This window comes from Malus domestica, chromosome 11 (genome assembly GCF_042453785.1).
Source record: "Malus domestica chromosome 11, GDT2T_hap1".
NCBI lineage: Eukaryota > Viridiplantae > Streptophyta > Magnoliopsida > Rosales > Rosaceae > Malus > Malus domestica.
This window is the reverse complement of record NC_091671.1, coordinates 40,274,997-40,295,417: the sequence shown is the minus strand read 5'-3', so window position 1 is coordinate 40,295,417 and position 20,421 is coordinate 40,274,997. Positions and strand designations below refer to the sequence as shown.

The 20,421-nt window shown below is 37.8% G+C and overlaps 3 protein-coding genes across 6 annotated transcripts; 2 read left to right on the top strand and 1 right to left on the bottom strand.

Annotated features, from left to right (window-relative positions):
- Nucleotides 1–1,029: 1,029 nt before the first annotated feature.
- Nucleotides 1,030–4,341, top strand: LOC103423121 (endoglucanase 17-like). Its single transcript, XM_008361192.4, has 7 exons — nt 1,030–1,849; nt 1,978–2,184; nt 2,292–2,492; nt 2,571–2,825; nt 2,920–3,028; nt 3,122–3,285; nt 3,899–4,341. Exons 1-7 carry the CDS (start codon nt 1,592–1,594, stop codon nt 4,229–4,231), a joined length of 1,527 nt encoding a protein of 508 aa, XP_008359414.4. The 5' UTR covers nt 1,030–1,591; the 3' UTR covers nt 4,232–4,341.
- Nucleotides 4,342–7,381: 3,040 nt separating this feature from the next.
- Nucleotides 7,382–13,414, bottom strand: SS (sucrose synthase 3). Of its 2 annotated transcripts, none has more exons than XM_070807355.1 (15): nt 12,915–13,414; nt 12,672–12,804; nt 11,922–12,073; nt 11,610–11,802; nt 11,032–11,150; nt 10,696–10,912; nt 10,414–10,509; nt 10,157–10,330; nt 9,532–9,648; nt 9,290–9,456; nt 8,822–9,046; nt 8,409–8,730; nt 8,083–8,327; nt 7,858–7,996; nt 7,382–7,717 (listed from the first exon to the last, which is right to left on the bottom strand). In XM_070807355.1, the coding sequence occupies exons 1-15, from the start codon at nt 13,013–13,015 to the stop codon at nt 7,679–7,681; spliced, it is 2,439 nt and encodes an 812-aa protein (XP_070663456.1). In that variant the 5' UTR covers nt 13,016–13,414; the 3' UTR covers nt 7,382–7,678.
- A 3,469-nt stretch (nt 13,415–16,883) lies between these two features.
- LOC103449163 (exopolygalacturonase-like) lies at nt 16,884–19,094 on the top strand. 3 transcript variants are annotated; one of them, XM_008388450.4, is made up of 5 exons: nt 16,884–17,354; nt 17,460–17,783; nt 17,889–18,518; nt 18,617–18,643; nt 18,755–19,094. In XM_008388450.4, the coding sequence occupies exons 1-5, from the start codon at nt 16,956–16,958 to the stop codon at nt 19,013–19,015; spliced, it is 1,641 nt and encodes a 546-aa protein (XP_008386672.2). In that variant the 5' UTR covers nt 16,884–16,955; the 3' UTR covers nt 19,016–19,094. The 3 variants fall into 3 exon arrangements, with proteins under 3 accessions (XP_008386672.2, XP_028945094.1, XP_008386673.2); XM_029089261.2 differs by lacking the exon at nt 18,617–18,643; XM_008388451.4 differs by lacking the exon at nt 18,617–18,643 and having other exon boundaries at nt 16,885–17,354; nt 17,889–18,392.
- The last annotated feature ends 1,327 nt before the right edge of the window (nt 19,095–20,421 follow it).

The following is a 20,421-nucleotide window of genomic DNA, read 5'->3' as shown; positions in this document are numbered from 1 at the left end:
CCTCCTCTCCGGAAATGAAAAGTATTGTCCTTTATTATTTTTTGGAACAAAAAGCAGTTATCATCAAGTACTCTCTTAATTAATTAAGTATATATAAATATATTCAAGTTAACTAGAGTAATGTACTCACCATATGTACTCTGATCCGAAACTCACTATTTATAAATTAGATTAGGTTAGAATAAGATTCTTATGATCAATATCTCCAAGGTAGTAAATTTGCTTCTTAAACTAGCTGCATAGCTACCTTGGTGTAGCTTCAATGATATTTGTCTGTTTGGATGGAGATCCATTTCGGATCTCTGTGTTCAGAGCTCGCAAACCGAGAGACCTAGATCACTCAATTTTTATCTTATGGTTATGGCCTCCATTAGTTCACCACATTGGCTTACTTCACAAAAATCCAAGAACTTGAATTACCTAAATCTCTCTCTCTTGAACAGTCCAGATCTCTCTATTCAAGGCCTCTAAACACAAAGGTCTAGAGTTGAACTCAATCCAATGTGTTTTAGCTTTGATAACAACATGGTCATAAATTCCAAGTAGTTCCCCACTGCAAAAGAATTGCTTAAGCAAAAAGAGAAAATATTTTGCACACTACTTTATAAGGTACTCTTGATGTGAGAAAATCAAAGTAGGAGTCTTTTAGTTTCCAAAGCTCAAAAGATTTGAGAGCATTTCTGGTACGTTTTGCATCTGATGCCTATTGCAAACAATGGTTGATAGGCTTTGAAATTAAGGTTAAAGGAAAGGTACTTGTCATAAGTTCAAAAACCAAACCGACTCACTGAACTTGTACTGTAATTTCTTGATAAGTAAGTAAACACCCAAAAAGAGGTTATTTCAGCATCACTGCAAATATAGCGGAAATCCAGAAGTAAAAAAAAAAAAAGAGATAAACTTACATATATTCAAATTTTATTGTGTTAGATATCTCAAAGACTCAAATGATTATGCAACGATGTGCATTTTAAATATATTGGTTTATGTCATTGAGATCTTATTTCAAACCAATATTGCAATGTTGTGGAGGAAAGTCAAAATGCATGTCATTGCATTATTTTTTTGAGATACACACAGTGGTGTACCTGGTGTAGATAAGTCGTTATTCATTTGACCAATCTCGTTCATAAATATAGAGGGAAACTACAGAAGAGTAGAGAAAAACTTATGTGGATAACAGTATCTCAAGTCAATTATATTGTGTCAAACATTTTAACTTTTTTAACATGATAATGTATTATTTGTTTGAATACAGCTACAATGACATTTCGTTGTAAAGGGAAAGGGCATGCACATTGCAGTGATTGCACGATGAACCATTACAAAGGCAAAAGTGCCTTACAAGAGAATCCAATTTTAATTAACACAAAGCAAAAGCCGTTATTGGAGGATGTGGAGAGTTAACTAAGATTAAGACCTAGCATGGTTAAACAGAGGAGGCCAGAAGCTTGCAGCCTTTGCAGTTTATAAATACAGAGCGAGGAGAGAAGGAAGAGGTGTCTGCTTCTTCTCGCTGCGGCTTTGCAGGTTGGCCGTTGGCTTGTTAGTTGGCCTGCATTGTTCTTTCTTCTACTTTTACTCCCCAAAAATGGCTTTCTCTCCCACACTTGGACTCCTCCTCCTCTCCTGTTCCACCACTCTCCTCCTCCTCTGCAATGCCAACCCCATTCCCGGCTACCACCGCAACCCAATCTACCGCCACCATCGCTCCGCCAGCCACAACTACAGAGATGCCCTCACCAAGTCCATCCTCTTCTTCGAAGGCCAGAGGTCCGGAAAGCTCCCTCCTAACCAGAGGGTTTCTTGGAGGAGAGACTCTGGCCTCTCCGACGGCGCCGCCGCACACGTATGCTAAAACCCACATTTTCTTTCCATTTTCCCGGCCTTTTCTCTTCTTGGTTTCGATCTGTACCTCAAAATATGAAGTGGGCTTTTACCATTTTACTGATTTCTGTGTGATTTTTTGAAATGCAGGTTGATTTGGTTGGAGGATACTACGATGCAGGGGACAATGTGAAGTTTGGGTTTCCCATGGCTTTCACCGCCACCATGCTTTCATGGAGTGTGATCGAGTTCGGCGGGTTGATGAAGGGAGAGCTTCAGAATGCTAGGCAGGCTATCCGGTGGGCCACCGACTACCTCCTCAAAGCTACCGCGCACCCAGGCACCATCTATGTTCAGGTATTTTATTCCCCCACCCAAGCCATTGTTTCACATTTCTGTCTTTTCCCCCATTTTTTTCTCAGAAATTACTAATTTCCTGAGGCGTTTTGTGGTAATTTTTGCAGGTTGGTGATGCGACCAAGGACCATGCTTGTTGGGAGAGACCAGAAGACATGGACACCCCAAGAACTGTGTTGAAGATTGACCAAAACACCCCTGGTTCTGAAGTTGCAGCTGAAACTGCTGCTGCTCTCGCTTCTGCCTCAATGGTCTTCAGAAGATGTGACCCATCTTACTCCAAGCTTCTGCTCAGGAGGGCCATGAGCGTGAGTTCAAAAAACCCAACTTTAAACTCCAACCAAAGAAACCAAAAAACTGAGATCATGTTTCGCTTCTGGCTCTAGGTGTTTGCGTTTGCCGATAGGCACAGAGGCCTTTACAGCATCGGATTGAAGAAGTTTGTGTGCCCCTACTACTGTGATTACTCTGGCTATCAGGATGAGCTTTTGTGGGGTGCTGCTTGGCTGCACAAGGCCACCAAAAATCCCATGTATCTCAGCTACATTCAGCTTAACGGTCAGATCCTCGGCGCGGCGGAGTTCGATAACACGTTCGGATGGGATAACAAGCACGTCGGAGCACGAATCCTTCTTTCCAAGGTCCCATTTTTCTCAAAAATTTGTTTTCGATATCAAATTTTTCGTATTAGAAAAAACACTCCGACTTCTATAACATGGGGTTTTGCTTTCACAGGCATTCCTCGTTCAAAAGGTGAGGTCACTCCATGAGTACAAAGGGCATGCAGATAGTTTCATCTGTTCAATCATTCCCGGAGCCTCTTACTCGGCCCAATACACTCCAGGTACTTTCTCTCTCTCTCTCTCTCTCTCTCTCTAAAAATCAATGGCAGAGTGGTCCTGTTTAAAACGGCTAATTTTGGTGTTTTTGGATGCAGGTGGTCTTCTGTTCAAGATGAATGACAGCAACATGCAGTATGTGACATCCACCTCGTTTCTGATCTTGAGCTACGCCAAGTATTTAACCCATTCCCGCCAGGTGGTTAACTGCGGCGGCACCGTCATCACCCCAATGTGGCTCCGAGCAATTGCCAAGAGACAGGTATGTCGCGATCGAGTTCGGATTGAACAATGTTACTCGTGTTTTTAATCGTGTCGCGTATTATCACTCGTAAATATCATGTTACAGACATTAATTTCTCTTGTTATACAAATTAATGTGAAAGTTAGAACATTGGTCCTAAATTTTGGTCTGATGGGAGCTTTGATTGTAGTGAGGAGTGGTCCCGAACTTGTTACAGTGTGAAACAATGACTAATTTGAAAAATTGGAGTTTTAACGAAAAGCCCGCGATATTGTTTACTTTAACGAAAAATCACATTTTTATATTAAAAAGTCAAACCTGGTACTATTTATTTTACCATTTATTTTGTCCTTATCGTTAAAACTCAAAGTTTTCAAGTCATTTTCATTAGTTTTCCTTTGAAAAATTCCGTTACAACTTCGGTTTGTTCAAATTGTGACGGGTTCAAAGAATACTTACGAATTTTCAATTTAAAAATTAAAGCTCGTTCAAAGACTAATATTCTAATTTTCTTTAAATTAATCAACTAGAGAATGATACTTACGCGGAGTTTAAAGTTTAACTTTCAAGCAAGTATATTTGTCTTAATTAATCTCTTTTTAATCATGTTTATGTTAATGATTTTTATCAGGTGGATTATTTGCTAGGAGACAACCCAATGAAGATGTCCTACATGGTGGGGTACGGCCCACGGTACCCACAGAGGATCCACCACAGGGGCTCATCCCTGCCGTCCGTCGCCGCACACCCGGCCAAGATCCAATGCTCGTCCGGATTCAGCGTGATGAGCTCCCAATCCCCTAACCCCAACATCCTGGTGGGGGCAGTGATCGGTGGGCCCGACCAGAACGACAAGTTCCCAGATCAACGGTCAGATTACGAGCAGTCGGAGCCAGCCACTTACATCAACGCACCCCTCGTAGGAACACTGACTTATCTTGCCCACTCATTTGGCCAGCTCTAAAGCTAAAAGCTTAAAGCTGAAAGCTGTTTCTGAGATTCTCCTCCAAGTCGTTAGGTGTTCAAGTTCTTAATTTAAACTAATTAATATTAAGCACTGTTTTTTAGTAGTAATTGGATGGAAAGTGCACGCGGTGATAGGGTCGAGAGGCAAATAGCCCCAAACTACGTTAGATTTTTTAGTGATTTTTTAGTGTGATCGTCACACGAGATGGTACACCACACGTCTCCATATATATTATAAGTTATGTGTGTTAAAATGTTAATAAGTTAAAAATTAAAATTTTTCACCACTTCCATAAAAACACGTGATGTATCATCCATATTTTCATCACAACTAAAAATTTCTTCCAAACTACGAAGCACAAATGGTCAAGGTCTAGCTGGTTCATATGTTAGGATTCATAATAATATTATTGATGTTGTAATTTCGTGACAGAAACGGAGTTTATATGTGAAAGTTTTATGGGCTCTAAGATTGACCATTGGGGTTACTTTTTGTCTCTTAATACTATTCTAATTGGGTAGCTTTGTTTGAGTGATTTGTCCTCTAGTAAACAACTAGCAATTACTTAGCATGACTTGGAATGAAACTTATTATGGGTTAACCCGTTAACGAGTGAGGTCGCTATTGGTCATCTTTTAAGAATTCGATAAGATTTTGTTTACTAGATCTATACATTTGACATGAATTTTTTTTTTTTTTTTTTTTGCATGACCGTTAACCCAACATGATATGACATGACTTGTCAACCAATCTGGTCGTCATTGGGTTACCTAATACAAACCCGTTAAGATAATGAGTTTGACATAACACAACTCGTTAAGAGAATAAATATAATACAAAACAACACGAAAGCGACAAACATAACCCATTTACCAAGCGCTACTTAGAGATATGACATGACTTGTCAACCAATCTGGTCGTCATTGGGTTACCTAATACAAACCCGTTAAGATAATGAGTTTGACATAACACAACTCGTTAAGAGAATAAATATAATACAAAACAACACGAAAGCGACAAACATAACCCATTTACCAAGCGCTACTTAGAGATATGATAAAAAACTCTTGCTTTACTGATGTGGTCGGACACTGAAGTTTTTTTTCTTGGGAACTTTAACGAAAAGCTCCTGGTACTGTTCACTTTAACGAAAAACTACATTTTTACACTAAAAAGTCAATCCTGGTACTATTCACTTTACCCTTTATTTTGTCCTTATTATTAAAACTCAAAGTTTTCAAGACTTTTTCATTAGTTTTCTTTTTTTTCTTTGATTCAAATTAACCGAAGTTGAATATGGATCCATAACTACCAATACTATTATTATAGTCTAGTGTCATTCCCGTTATTAAGTAAGAGATGTTTAGTCGTGTCATTTTATTAAAAATACATATAGGTAAATAGGTCCATCAAATGGTTATTTTTTTTTTTTGTTTTATAAATATAGTTGGATGGGATGTTGTCCCCAAGGAGCTAAATAAAAGTAAGAATCCAAAGACAAACATTTGGAGTTAGATAATTACAAATTATTTATCAACGATTGTCCCAAAAACAATGGTCCCAAATTATTTTTCTCATGATAGCAATGCTGGAGTGGAACAGACTTTATGGTCAAATTTATTAAAAAATAAAAAAATAAAAAATAAAAAAACCCGACAATAAGGCTTGTTTGGATTCAAAGCACATGACTTAACAATTATACTTTATAGTTTAATAAGAAAAAACACAATCAAGAACAATGAGAATGGGTGGCAGTGGATAATGTAATGCCCAACTGATAAGTGATTAAATATTTTACCGTGGATAACTACTTTAGTGGTAAACGAGTAAATATTTGACCATTAAAATAAAAACTTTTTAGTCAACATGATATTTGAGATTGACCATTAAATATTTGAGACAAAAACATCCTGAATTTAACATAAATTTTTCATGAAAAAGACAAAAACGACTGACAATAGCCAAATTCAGAAATCATTTTTATCGATATTTAATATTAGCAACGAAAGTAAAAAGTTATGCATATCCAATGACTATTCTACCTTTTGACAAAAAAAAAATGACTATTCTACCTAATTTAACATTTAAAAAAAAATGAATGGGGAAAAAGAAAAACACGGAAGGAAGATCAAGAAACAAGATTGTTTGGTCAAAAAAGCTGTTTGCATAAGCATGTAGCTTGTCAGATATGGTCAGATGTCAGAAATGCGTGTAAAGCACCAGAAAGTAGAAAAAAATTTAGTTGTGACGAGAACATAAACAGTACACCACTTGTTTTAATAAGAATAGTGAGAAATTTTATTTTTTAAGTTATTTACTTTTTAACACACATATCCCACTATTTATTTAATAATACATGATGTACCATCTTATGTACTGATCACACTGAAAAATCTCTCTAAAAAGTGGTCATTCTGAATCCTAACAGAGAGTATACGAGATGTCACATGCTCTGCTATGCTGAGCTTCTGCGGCTAGGGTCAACAACGATTTATTGGTTTGAAATGTTAAGAAGGCGGTGTATTTATTTTAGGTAAGTTGTTAATTTGTTGTTGTTAAGGTGAGGATACCAGTTAGCAGGTTCGTTGAAACTCAAAAGGAAGTCCCAAGGAACCAAATAAAATTCCCAAATGAGGCATCGGATTGGGTCAGTTGAACCGCATGAAGAGAGGACCGAAAAGACTCAACTAGTGGCTTCGCCACAATAATTCACCTTTTCGAGGACCGAACCCAGAAACATTTCAGCCTTCTCGTAGACACCATCGTAAGATAGGGTATTGAATCAATTAAATGGTGTAGTAAACCTTGAAATGCTATTACACAGCTCAATCAATCATATCAGCCCAACGATAGGTATTTATAGAGAATTTGTGCTAGATATGCGTTTGTTATGTGGCCGAAAAACTGAATGTATGCATTCTTCATCTGACGATTGGAAAATGATGAAAAATAAGAAAAACTAATGAAAATGACTTAAAATTTTAAGTTTTAACAATAAGGATAAAATAAAAAGTAAAGTGAATAGTACGAGAATTGATTTTTTAGTGTTAAAATGTGATTTTTTGTTGAAATGAACAATACGGAAAGTTTTTCGTTAAAGTTTCTGAAAACTAACCGAGTGTTTTCATCATGTTTACCAAATTCATGTACAGGATGACAATGTCTTACACATTATATAAAACAGTTCATAACAATACAATTGTTGAAACAGCCTCTTTGCAAAGCAAGTATAAGGCTACATACGATAAACATTCCCCCGACCCTCGGAAAGCAAGGAGCCTTGTTTGCTTGGGGGTCGCCCTTAGTCCATTAAAATACAAGAGCAAGAGCTTTATTACATTCATACATACACAACCGTAACATTTATTTCATCCGTACAACCATATTTACCTTGCGAGTCGCCGTGTTGCGGGCTCAAGGCCTCGGCAGCTCAGCAGTTGAAGCCTAATGTGCATCGTCGATGGCTTCAGGAACAGATTTTGCCTGAAACAATGCAAGCATAGAGAGGTTTATGAAGGGAATTTATCAGCATCTCAGGCAAAGTGTGGCATTAACTCTATCAAGATCGTCGACGATTGTGGTTTAAAAGGCAAGAATCGGATAGAAAGCTAATAATTACTCACCAAATCACGGAACTTCAGAATGTAGAACATCTCCAGATAACGTCGGGTCTCGCGCCTTTCAAGCTTCGACACATACTTCCAGAAACCATAAACGCCCGCCAATGTCATTAGCCTTTCAGAATAGATCTTCCATGTGTACCTGCAATGTTACAAAAACCCGACCGATTTCAATAACGCAGAAGCTAATACGAAGTATTAATTACACTAGTGTAAAAAGATACTAACTTTTCATAAATTCTTTGGAGGCCTGCATCTGAGATTGTATTCCAATAGCTAGGATCCTCCTTGCAACGTTGAAAGAAATCGGCCATAAGTGCAGCAGCCTTCTCAGGGTGATAAGGATCGATATGAAATCCTGATACACCGTGCTCAATAATCTCCGCAGGGCCACCATGGACAGTGGCGAATGTTGGAAGGCCACAAGTCATAGCCTCCACAACTGTGAGTCCAAAAGCTTCATAAAATGCAGGCTGCAATTACAAAACTAAACAAAGTAAATTAAAGTAACCTGGGAGTTCTCTTTGAAACAAAATGCAGAGACCCCTACGTACCTGAGCAAAAGCACCTCTTGTATCTGCTATGTAACGATAAAGCTCACCGTTGCTCACTCGATTAGTTTGAGCTGAAATCCATCGAAATTGACCATCTAATTTGTACTCAGTCATAAGATTATGCATCTTCTCAATCTCTGCAATTTCTTCTCTATCTTGTGATTTCTTTGCGTCAATGTAACCAGCAACTATGACGAGGTTTGCCAGATCCCTCAGTTTGGAACATTTAGCATAGCACTCAACCAACCCAGTCATATTTTTCACCTGGTCGAGCCTTGCCATTGAGAATATTATGGGCTTTGATCGATCGCTTAGGGTGCCACTGAGCCAATAAAGAAGAAATCTCACACTGTCAAGTGACTGCCACAAAATAATTGCATTGTCATATTTGGTTATACTATGAAGGAACTTACATATGAACATCATTCTGGTCAGGATTATATAGCAACTCTTCTAGGGAACCATGGAGGCTGGTAAGTCTCTTTTGCTTTTCAGAGTAAGGGAAATAAATGGCCATATCTGCTCCAGGAGACACGATATTGAACTTTGGATCAAAGACATTAATTCCATGAACCACTCGGTACTGCCCAGGAAGAGTGTAAGAGCTGTGGCTCTCATACTGACCAACCGTATCCTTCCTGAAAAAACGGAGACAAAAAGTTAAGCAACCAAGGAAACTAACATCGGTAGACAAAGAACAACGTAACGATATATATTGGGACAAGAAGTTTCAACACTCCAATTGTCAAAAACAAAAGCATCATTGACACTTAAGTAATGATGTAATAAGCTTATTTGTATTCCAAATAAACTAAACACAAATGAGCTGATAATCACTGTACTAAAGAAAAAGTAGAGCATCAATGTACAGGGAGACTTACGTTCCTGCAATCTCTTGGTATGTGCTGGTGATTATGAAATCTGCATTATTCATGGCAATAAGATCAGCCGTGAACTGAGTTGAGAAATGGTATTTCTCCTCAAATTTCTTCCAATATATATCTGAATCCGGATATTTTGTTTTCTCCAATGCGTGCGCAATAGTACACTGCACAGATTAAAACATCAGATAACATTCTCATTAGATAATATGATGAACTTTACAGCTGCAAACATGTCGAACCTGTGTAACTCCCATTTTATAAGCCAACAAAGATGCGACAAGATTCCCGTCACTGTAATTCCCAATAATAAAATCTGGATATCCCTGTAACTCAGCAATAATTTCACCAGCAGCATCCTGATCACATGAAAAACAATGACTATATCAGATGGCAAAGTCTGAAAAGGCATGTAAGGATTAGTTAATCAGAAGAGAACATATTTCTACAGTATTCTGAATATGCAATTAAAGATGTCGCACTTGGTGCGATGGCAAGTGCCTTCGCCCATGAGCGGTAGGTCTCGGGTTCGAGACTTGGGAGCAGCCTCTCCATAAATGGGGTAAGGCTAGTCGACATTCACCTCTCCCAGACCCTGCGTAAAGCGGGAGCCTTGTGCACTGGGTACGACCTTTTTATTCTGAATATGCAATTAGTGAACGAAGTCATGTGCTACTTTCAAAGCAAAGGAAGTCACTTGTGGTAATGGCAGCAGTGACATCAGATGGGTTAGCAAGCTACGATAGGAATGCACGTGGACAGAAAAGAAAAAAAAACATCCACTTAAGATGGTGAAAGCACATAAAGCACAAGTTGGAGATTTAGTAGTTGTAGATAATTAGAGCTTACATGTTATAAAAAATTTACCTCAGCAAAGGTCTCCAAATAAGGCCATACGTCAAACCTTGAGATCCACTTACGAAGAATCCCTTTTTCTGATCTAAAAGGAACTCTTAAAATATGGGTGTGCTCGGTTCCAGATATTCTTTCCAGCCTCTGATTGCATGTAGTTCCTTTCGCCTCAGGTATTAGCCTGGTCACCTTGAACCACCAAAATAATGTATGAACTTTACCTGCCAAAAAGCTACCTTAAGGATTCCTACAATAAGGATAAAGACACTTACAATAAGGATTCTTGGAGTGAAATCTAATCCTTGCAGGCGAATTCTTTCGAGCATTTCTTTTTCAAGGGCACGCACTTGGTCCAGTATATAGACAATCTGCATAAGTTATGCAAACTTTTTGTTATGTTGCATTTACGGCTAACCATCTAAAACCTCATTATAGAAGATTACAATGCCTCCAGAGTATAGGTAAAAGAGGTAATGAAACAAGACAAGGATAAACGATGAGTACTGTGAAGCCTGCAAGTCATTTAAAAAGAAAAAAAAATCGACAAGGAATACCTGGCCACCAGTGTCGGGTAAGCCTAAAACATTTGCTTGTCCAAAGTATCCATGTGGAGACAAAATGACAACATTAAACATCATCGGGATTCTCCCAAGGAATGTCTCCAATATAGAAGGATCAGGAGCCTGAAGGATATCTAAGAGAAGATGCATCATCTCCAATACGTGTACTGCAGTATCACCCCAACCTCGCTCAAAACCCATTCCTTGAAATCTATACAAAGGGTCGCAGGAAAGAAAAACGGCATAAGATATCAGGAATTACAACTTCAGTTATTGATTCCATAAGGGAGTTGCAGTCACAAGAACGGTATAGAAATTGTCTAGGCTTACAAATATTCAAACTCAGAATAGGGTGTCTCAGGTTGAAGCTTGGAAAGATGATCCTCAGCCTTAGCTAAAGCTGACTGAAGCTTGGATACGCTCTGTATCCGATCATTCAACATCAATGGCTACAAAAGTAACCAAAATATAATTAATTTAAATATTTCAAGAAATCCTCATAAGAAAACATCAATTACTTTAAATACTATCTATTTGTGCCACTTAGTACTATAGTCTAGTGGTATTCCTCTTCACTTGTAAGTGAGAGTCAATTCTCGCCAAAGGCGAATTTGAACCACATTATTGTTAGCCCATTGTGAGGCTAAGGCCACCTCCCAAATAATATCGTTTGTTAAAAAAAAAGAAAAACTATATATTTTTAAGCAGTATATATTCCATGCTTTTTATTTCTAGGGAAATATATAAATCCTTTATTAGGATGAAATAAAAAGGCTAACTCAAACCATATATCAAAAAGGTCAAACTAAACAAACTGAATAAAAATAAACTGACGTTGAATTGCAAATCGGGTCACAACAAAACATAGATAAACCCTCTTTTAGGAAAGCTTTGCTCAGCAAACTTACATGCCCTTTATATTTGTGTGCTTTAAGGAAATCAAGTAATGGCTCCAACGATTCTTTGTTACGGAACATAATTGAAGAAAGGTGGCGGTTGAGAAATTGAACACCATTTCCAATGGATGAAGATCGGGTGGGACGAGGAAAAGCAGCATTAAATGGCTCAAAGTCGAGCTCAAGTGCATATTTGTCACTAGACCTGATACAAGTAGACAAAGAATCCATGTTAACTATAAAGCTCAAAAGTTTATATAAGTCCACATAAACGTTAATTGTCAAAATAACAAGAAAATTATTCACAGAAAGCAGTTTACTTACTCCCCATCTACAAGTTCTTCTTTAAAGCGAAGATATTCAGAAACGGTCAATTCCTCCACACTGAGCTCATATACATTAACACGAACGTAATCCCAGACACCAGGTCTTGGACGAACTGCTAAGGCCACATATGGAGGCAGAATAATGGCTTCCTGCGATCAAAATGCACAACTATTATCCGTGGAAAGCTAGTTTTACAATGCAAAAATCAAACCTGATTTCAAAGGCGTAGAACAAAAAGCTTCTGAAACCATTTTCATTCAACTCTCAATAATCCATTCTTTTTCTTTCTAAATTAAGCAAAAATAGCGAAAGTTGGAAACTTGACAAAATGCGTCTGCTTCTCCAATGCAATGCGACACTTTTTTCTTTATTTATGTGAAAGTTCCCTCCTTTTCTGTTTAGGTTTCCACATACATTCAACAATTTTACTGGAAGAACTAATTGAATTTCCGGAACTTCAATTCGCAAAAATTCATCTCAAAATTATGTTCTTCCTATGTTCAATTACAAATTGAATTTCCGGAACTTCAATTCGCGAAAATCATCTACATTTATGTTCTTCCTATGTTCAATTACAGAAATATCACACGGAAATGATTCAAACAAACAAACACAGCACGTATCATCTAATAAATACAGTGCAAAAATAGAATAATGAGCAAAATAATTGGAAATTATATCAGCTTTCAGTGAGAAAACAAAATCAGTTAGAAAATGTCTCTGGAAAAAATGGAAAGTTGTACAGACCTGTGCGGATTTGAGAACTTCGCTGAAAGGTCCGGTTTTGAGCTGCCGTTTGGCTTCATCGTCGCCGATGACAATGTCGAGCTGATCGATCAGGTCGTGCGGCTGCAGTATTCTTTTCCCCTGATCCAGGTACCTTCAACCAAACCAAAGCTCAGCAAAATCTAACACCACGGTGAAATTTCAACATTTTCTCGGGAAACAAACAGAGCTCAAGAAAAATTAGTTCGAAGCTGCGAGGAAAACCTGGAGAGGAGGGCAACGAGTTCGTTGCGGTGGTCGGAGAGAGTGTCCTCGACGCGCTCCCTGAGGCTTAAGGCGCGAGTGAACTTAGGGCGATTCGCCATGATTCAATTATCTTTCTTCGTCGTCGTCGTCTTCTTCTTCTTCGTCCGTGTTCTCTGCAAGTGTTGGATGAGAAGCTAGAATTGGAGAGAGCGGCAAGTGTGAGACGTGGTAACAGCAGATAAGCCGGTATTTATAACGTAATGGAGGGAGGTGGGGCCCGAAGAGGCGGTATGCTGGGGTGTTGCAGAGATTTTTCAATGTGATCGGAACACGAAGTGATACATTATATATCATACAAATAGTAAGATATACGTGTTAAAATGTTAATAATTTAAAAAAATAAAAAATTTGTATATAAAAACACATGATTTACTAACCGTGTGCCAAATCACAATGAAAAATTTCTTGGGATGGCGGCTGGGTATAAAATACCGTGTACTGTGACGGTTTGGGTGGCAAGCAGAGAGGAATGGGGAGGGGGACGTGTGTCATCTGCCTTCGCTCTTGAGACGCAGGCAAAAGCCAAAACTGTCAATTGCCTTATGCATAACTCAAAAACATGTGTTTGTTTGTGTTCCAAACATGGAATTGGATTCCCTAAAAGAATTAAGGTCGTTGAAATTTGATTTAACGGTTGCAATTATTATAATTTTTTTAGGAACATTCTGTTTGTAGCCGTTGGATTAAATTTCAACGGTCTAGATCTTTTGCTCAAGAGGCTCAGTCTCCTAATCTCATGAGGGGATCCGGTTCCTTCAAAACACATAGCCATATGTCATATGTTTTTACATAAATATAGGAAAGTTTTTTTTTCTTTTCAAGTGTCTATTTACTTTTATAATAAAAAATGACGTATCATCTCATATTCTGAACATATTAAAAAAATCTCTCTCGATACTGCCTAGGCTTTAGTTTAGGAAAGCAATTTTCACACCCTTTTAGCCTCTTATACACTTATGTTTAATCTTGATCATTGAGTCTATTTGACTTATCCAATCTGATGGTTATAACAAAAAGAAATGTGTGAGAAGTTAAAGTGCGAGAATCACTACTTATATGAAAACGACATGTCATTCTTATAGCGTTCTCGATCGAATAATAAAATATAATAGACATTGTATAATTGGATGGAGATGTTATGATGATGGTTTGCATATTTAATGCAAATCTTTATTCTAAATGAGATTTCTCAACATGACCATATCAGTTCTAACAGTAAATTCATTTTATTTAGGGAACTTTAACGAAAAGCTAATTGTATTGTTCATTTTAACGAAAAACTATATTTTTACACTAAAAAGTCAATCATGGTCCTATTCACTTTAACCTTTATTTTGTCATTATCGTTAAAACTCAAAATTTTCAAACCATTTTCATTAGTTTTCCTTTTTATTATTTAAGCTTGATCTAGAAATAATTATTTTATGCAGGAATCCGATTAGGTTAAATTTTTGTCTTGATATAAACTTTTAATCGTCAAACTCCACTTCATTTGATTTCCTTTGTATTAGGCTAGTGATGTATGACCAACGTTAGGGCAGTAAGTGACCAACTTAAATTTGTCTTGTGTTTTTGTTTTCTTTTTAAATTACAATAAATAAATATTTCAAGCAAATTTAACTAATAAAAAAATAATAAATACATGCATGTCTCATTAAAATTTAATACACTGATGTATAAAAATACGTCCACAACGATATGAATGTGTACGAGAAAATACATGCACGTCAAGTCATGCGACTTAAGTATTCCTTCCCTTGATCTAACATACCTTCAACCAAAACTAAAACAGAACCATAAAACTCGTAAAAAATCCAACGACGATAGTCAAGGGTTTAATCACTTCGATATACTAACTTGTAAGAACGCCTCCACAACGATATGCAAGTTCACATGAAAATACATGCCTGTTAGGCCGTGCGACCGCCGTATTCCTTTCCCCTGATCTACGTACCTCCAACCAAAACTAAAACAAAATCATAAAACTCATAAAAAATTCAACAACAATAGTCAAGCGTTCAATTATTTCAATAAACTGACTTACAAGAACGCGTTCACAACGATATGATATTCACTTGAATCATTTGAAATCTCAATTGAGTACACTCACGTTAGTTGTTTTGATCAAAGCACGTTGTTATTTATATTCCAAGATGATCTCTATGTGCTATGATATACTTAAAGAGTTAATTTCACTGACAAAAACAATGTTAATCCATCTATGGATAAGATCAAGACTATGTTTATTTTATACCTTTTTTTTATTGCAACTTTTGCTAGTTGGAACGCCCGTCGACACTTTACGGGACCACCAGTTCCTGCCATAGTCTATAAACCATCAAAGCCCGACTGGTTTCTGGTTTTACCCAATCAGCTTTTTAGTCTTTTTATTAAGTTTGTTATAGTCAATTTTTAATAGTGACGGAAATACAAGTGATACACCACGTATTTTTATGTAAGTAGTGAAAAATTATATTTTTTAAGTTATTAACTTTTTGACACATATATTCCACTATTTATTTAATGACACGTAATGTATCATCCCGTGACGATCAAATTAAAATATCTCTCATAATCGATGAAACCAACTTTTAAAAATGCTGTCTTGGGCTTATTGTCAAATATTCCCCAACTGTTTCACACAAGAAAGAATAAACATTTTGGAGCAAAGAAATCGAAAAACATTTCAATGCGTTTCACACAAGAAAGAATATCTCAACTCTTCAAGATGCTATCTTGGGTATATTAAGTACCATAATAAAAACGGTTGAAAGTTTTTTTTTTCTTTCAATTATTCAACCATTTATATTATAACATTTATTGTACTTAACCATGTGATGCGAGCTATTCACCAAGAAATGAAGGGTGGCACCAAGAGAGACGCGAGTGAGGTCGTAATGCGGGGGGTTGGCTCTAGGTGAAATTGCGTGCGTGTGAGTTGTAGGGATGACATGGTCCGGCAGGTGAGAAATGAACCCGAGTTGAATCACGAATTACATTTGCTTACACTAATTTGGGGATGAAATTTTTTATCTCGACGTAACATGGTGCGAGTTATTTGGCAAAGCCATGGTGGTTGGAACCAAGAGAGAGGTAAGTGAAATCGTAGTGCAGGGGGATGATTTTGGGTGAAATTATTTGTTTGTAAGTCATATGAATGAGATGATTTAGAACGCGAGACTTCAAAGTTGCTCCAATTAGAGCCTATTTAAAAGTTTTTTTTTAATTGTTAAAAACATTTACGGCAACAAAAGAAAAAACTTCCATAAAAATATTTTAATTTTTTATAAAATTTTCAACCTTTTTTTTTAATAAAAACACTTATATGAACAAAATTATATAGAAAAAATATTTTCAAACGGGATTTACTTTGTGGACTTTACTTGGCCCAAGTTGTGAGTCTTTGTGATTTTTGTCAAAACCAATTCATAAGATTCATCCCAAAGCCTCAATGCCGAGCTCTAAATCACGAATCATTTGGGCCTACTTTGGCCCAAGTTTGTAAAAAGAAGAAATGCTTTGATTTGTGGGTCCCGCATTCTAATGGTCTGCAAGCCGAGTAATAGTACATTTACCACATTTTTCACATCACATTTGTATCACATCTTTAATGAACGTAAAGCTTATCAGCACATGATACAAATGTAGTATAAAAAAAAATGATAAGAGTAACATTTTTCCTGTAAACCGGAAAGTGTAGGATTTTCTTTTGAATAAGTGGTGTAGGGGATCACAAAACAACCAAATAGGTTAATTACCAAAGAAAAAACAACCAAATAGGTCTTCGTTTACTATTTTTTACATGACTAAACATAGATTTAGCGTCGAAATTAAACAATAAAATCGCGTTTTGTTTAAGATTGTTTTGCGGTTGGAGCTTCTAAAAATAGATGGGAGATTGATATATAGAGGCCCGCATTGTCCATTCTTGTAATAAAGCAAAAAAAAAAAAGTTTTTTTTTTTAAAAGTTAAAAAAAAATAAATCTGTACGTAGAAAGATGTCTATGGGATTGAGGTTGCCAAATATGCGGGGCATTGCAAGGAGAGCATCAGCCAAGGCTGTGTTTCTTCTCGGCTTCGCTTTGCTTTCTTGCGTGGCCCAATCTACATCCCGTGGACATCTTTATAGGGCTGGTGCCCGCAGGAGCGTTCTCGACGCCACCAATAGGAAAGTGTTTGATGTCACGGCCTTCGGTGCTAAGACCGAAGACCAGATGAAAGGAGGAGGTAACAAGGCTAATGTTGTTGGCAAGTTGAGTGTACAGGAACTGCCCGGTGGAGGTATACCAGGCCTCCCCGGTGGTTCTGCGGAGGAGAGTTTTGCTGATGAGAAGATTGATGAATCTGGACCGGATGAAACCGGAGCGGGTGAAAGCCCTGAAGAGGAAAATGGATCGGTGAGATTCTAGAAATCGATAACACGATTTCAATTCAATGCTATATCTCGTTATTCTGTAATTTGAATTCACGGATTTGATAACACAATATTACGTTGTATGTAGGCATTCATCCGGACGTGGGTAGCCGCATGCAGAGGAAACTACAGTGGTCCAACTAAGGTTGTGATCCCCAAAGGAACATTCTTGATAGGACCTGTGGTGTTCCAAGGGCCATGCAACAGCTCAACTGAGCCCATCGTCGTTGAAGTTCAAGGATATGTCAAAGCCAGCACTGATCTCAGTCAATACTCCTCTCCCGAGTGGTTTACATTTGAGTTGGTTGACGGCTTGATCATCACCGGTGACGGAACTTTTGACGGGCAAGGCCAGAACGTATGGAAAACCAGAGATAACAAGGAATCCAGCAGCGCTTCTAATGCCCCATCGGTGAGCTATCTAGCGTAACATCTCCGATTATGTTCTCCAATTTCGAGTTATATTTTAAGTGATGACGGTGACCATTTCTTTGATTCAATTGTTGCATGCATGCAGTCACTTAAATTCAACAAAGTAAACAACACCCTGATCGAAGGGATCACATCCTTAAACAGCAAATTCTTCCACACACACATGTTCGGCTGCAAAAATGTGACAATGAGCAATGTCCACCTCATTGCTCCTGGAGATAGCCCTAACACAGATGGCCTGCATATCAGCACTTCGAGCCAGATCAAAGTGCTTAACAGCGTTATGGCAACTGGCGATGACTGCGTTTCCATCGGCCAAGGCTCTCATGATATCACCGTTAAGAACGTCACCTGTGGTCCAGGACATGGCATCAGCATCGGGAGCCTCGGAAAGTACGCGGACGAACTGAGCGTCAGTCAGATTTACGTGAGCAACTGCACATTCAGAAACACCACCAACGGTGCCAGAATCAAGACTTGGGCTGGCGAAAGTGCAGGAGAAGCGACCGGAATCATCTACGAAGACATTATCATGGACCAAGTTCAAAACCCTATTATCATTGATCAGAACTATGGTGCCAAGAAGAAGGTAAAGAAAAACATCTTTGGAAATAAAAAGATGGTAGTGTCAGGAAATAAAAAGAGGGTAAGGGCAGGATTAGGAAAGAAGGTAGGAGCAGGATTAAAAAAGAAGGTAGGAGCAGGAAAAAAGAAGGTACGCATGCATGCACACGTATTATATTAAACTAATGCTAATTAATTTCATTAAAAGGATCAAATTAATTCACTTTTAAACTTGTTTAATTTATTTAGGCACTGCAAGGTGGGAAGAAAAAGAGCGTACGTATTCATGTTCATGCGCAGCTCATGCATAATTATTGCACCAACTTTAAGTTAATTAATCGTAATTTATTGTATGTAATTTATTGTTTTGGTACTGCATGCATGCAGGAAGCAGCTGGACCACCTTCTGGACCAGCATCAAAGTGGAAGATCAGTGACGTTCACTTCAGAAACATTAGGGGCACCTCAGCCAGAAACGTTGCCGTTTCGTTAGCTTGCAGCTCTGCAAAACCATGCGAGGGCGTTGAGTTGACCGATATTAACTTTTCCTACCAGGGCACCAGTACGAAAAGCACGGCGCTTACATCTGAGTGTTTCAACGCCAAGATTACATCAAAGGGCGTACAGAACCCACCACTCTGCCGTTAAATTAGTTATCGATATATAAACTCGATCATCTCTGTGTACAACATATCAATACTCAATATTAAGTAAATATGTTAACTAACCGATCGATGCTTCTTCTTCTTTCTCTGTCCACTGTGATTTCTCTCGACCTATGTATATATGCACGTACTATATATATTCATGTTATATAGTAAACTTTATGCAGTAACAATATGGATCTGATCACTTATATATAATATCCCATATCTAATAATAGTAGCGGAGCCAATGCAGTGGCATTGACATCCAATGGCGGATCCAAGAAAAATCATTTTGGGGGGTGGGGGGGGGGTCAGTAGAATATCGTGCGCAGCATCCAAATTTTTTTGGACGAAATAACATACAAATTGGCATGTCATCAAGTCTCGATAAGCCTAAGGTCATATACCAAGTCATTTGCATGCTTGTTGATAGATGCCAACAGCTTCTGAGCGATCATGTCGACTGATGTTGATAGTTTTGGAGCAAGCATGTCAACATATGCTAACATATGTTGAGTAAGTCTACCGTCATATGCCTATAGCACATACTAAGGCATAGCTAGCAACTACCCAATCAGTGTCCACATAGGCAATTCGTCGAGCAATTGTTGGAGGGTCAGCTTTCAAAGGCATCTCAGATTTTCGTATGGCAACATCTAGCTCTTCCATGAAAGATTTCTGAGCTTGTAAGGGTCAGCTGACCCACCTTGCCCCAAGGTGGATCTATTGGGTTTTTTCCAACCCATGATAAGTTGTCCTAAGTCTATTGGGAATTAATAGTCTTAGAGGATTAAATTGTTTTCCCAATTGGAGTTGTTTTCCCAATTGGAGTTAGTTTCTCAATTGGAGTAGGTTTCATAACTAGTTTCCAATTAGGATTGATAATCCTTATTGAAGAAGACCTTTATTATGTCTATAGGAAGGGGCAAAGTGTGTGCGAGAGAAAAGAAAAGAGATATTGTATATTTCTTGTTCTTGTTCTTTTAGGTTTTTCGTCAAGTCCTAGTTCTAGAGATTTGGCAAGATTATTGGTTGTACTCATTATTGATATAGTGAAAGATTGTTGTTGTTGTCCCGTGGACGTAGGCACATATTGCTGAACCATGTAAATTTTTGGTATTATTTATCTTGGTTATTTGTTTTTCAATTTCCGGAGTTTGTTCATGTTTTTCCCATTCTTAACCGCGATATTCTCAACAAGTGGTATTAGAGCCAGGTTTGGCTGATATCCGTTTAGAATGGAGGGTGCAATTATGATGAAACTCACTCGCTCCAACTAGGTTACGTGGAAATCAAGAATGGAGGACATGCTTTATTGTAAAGATCTCCATGAGCCAATAAAGGTATTAATAGCAAGCCAAAAAATATGTCTGATGCCAATCGGACCAAGATGAATCGTAAAACTAT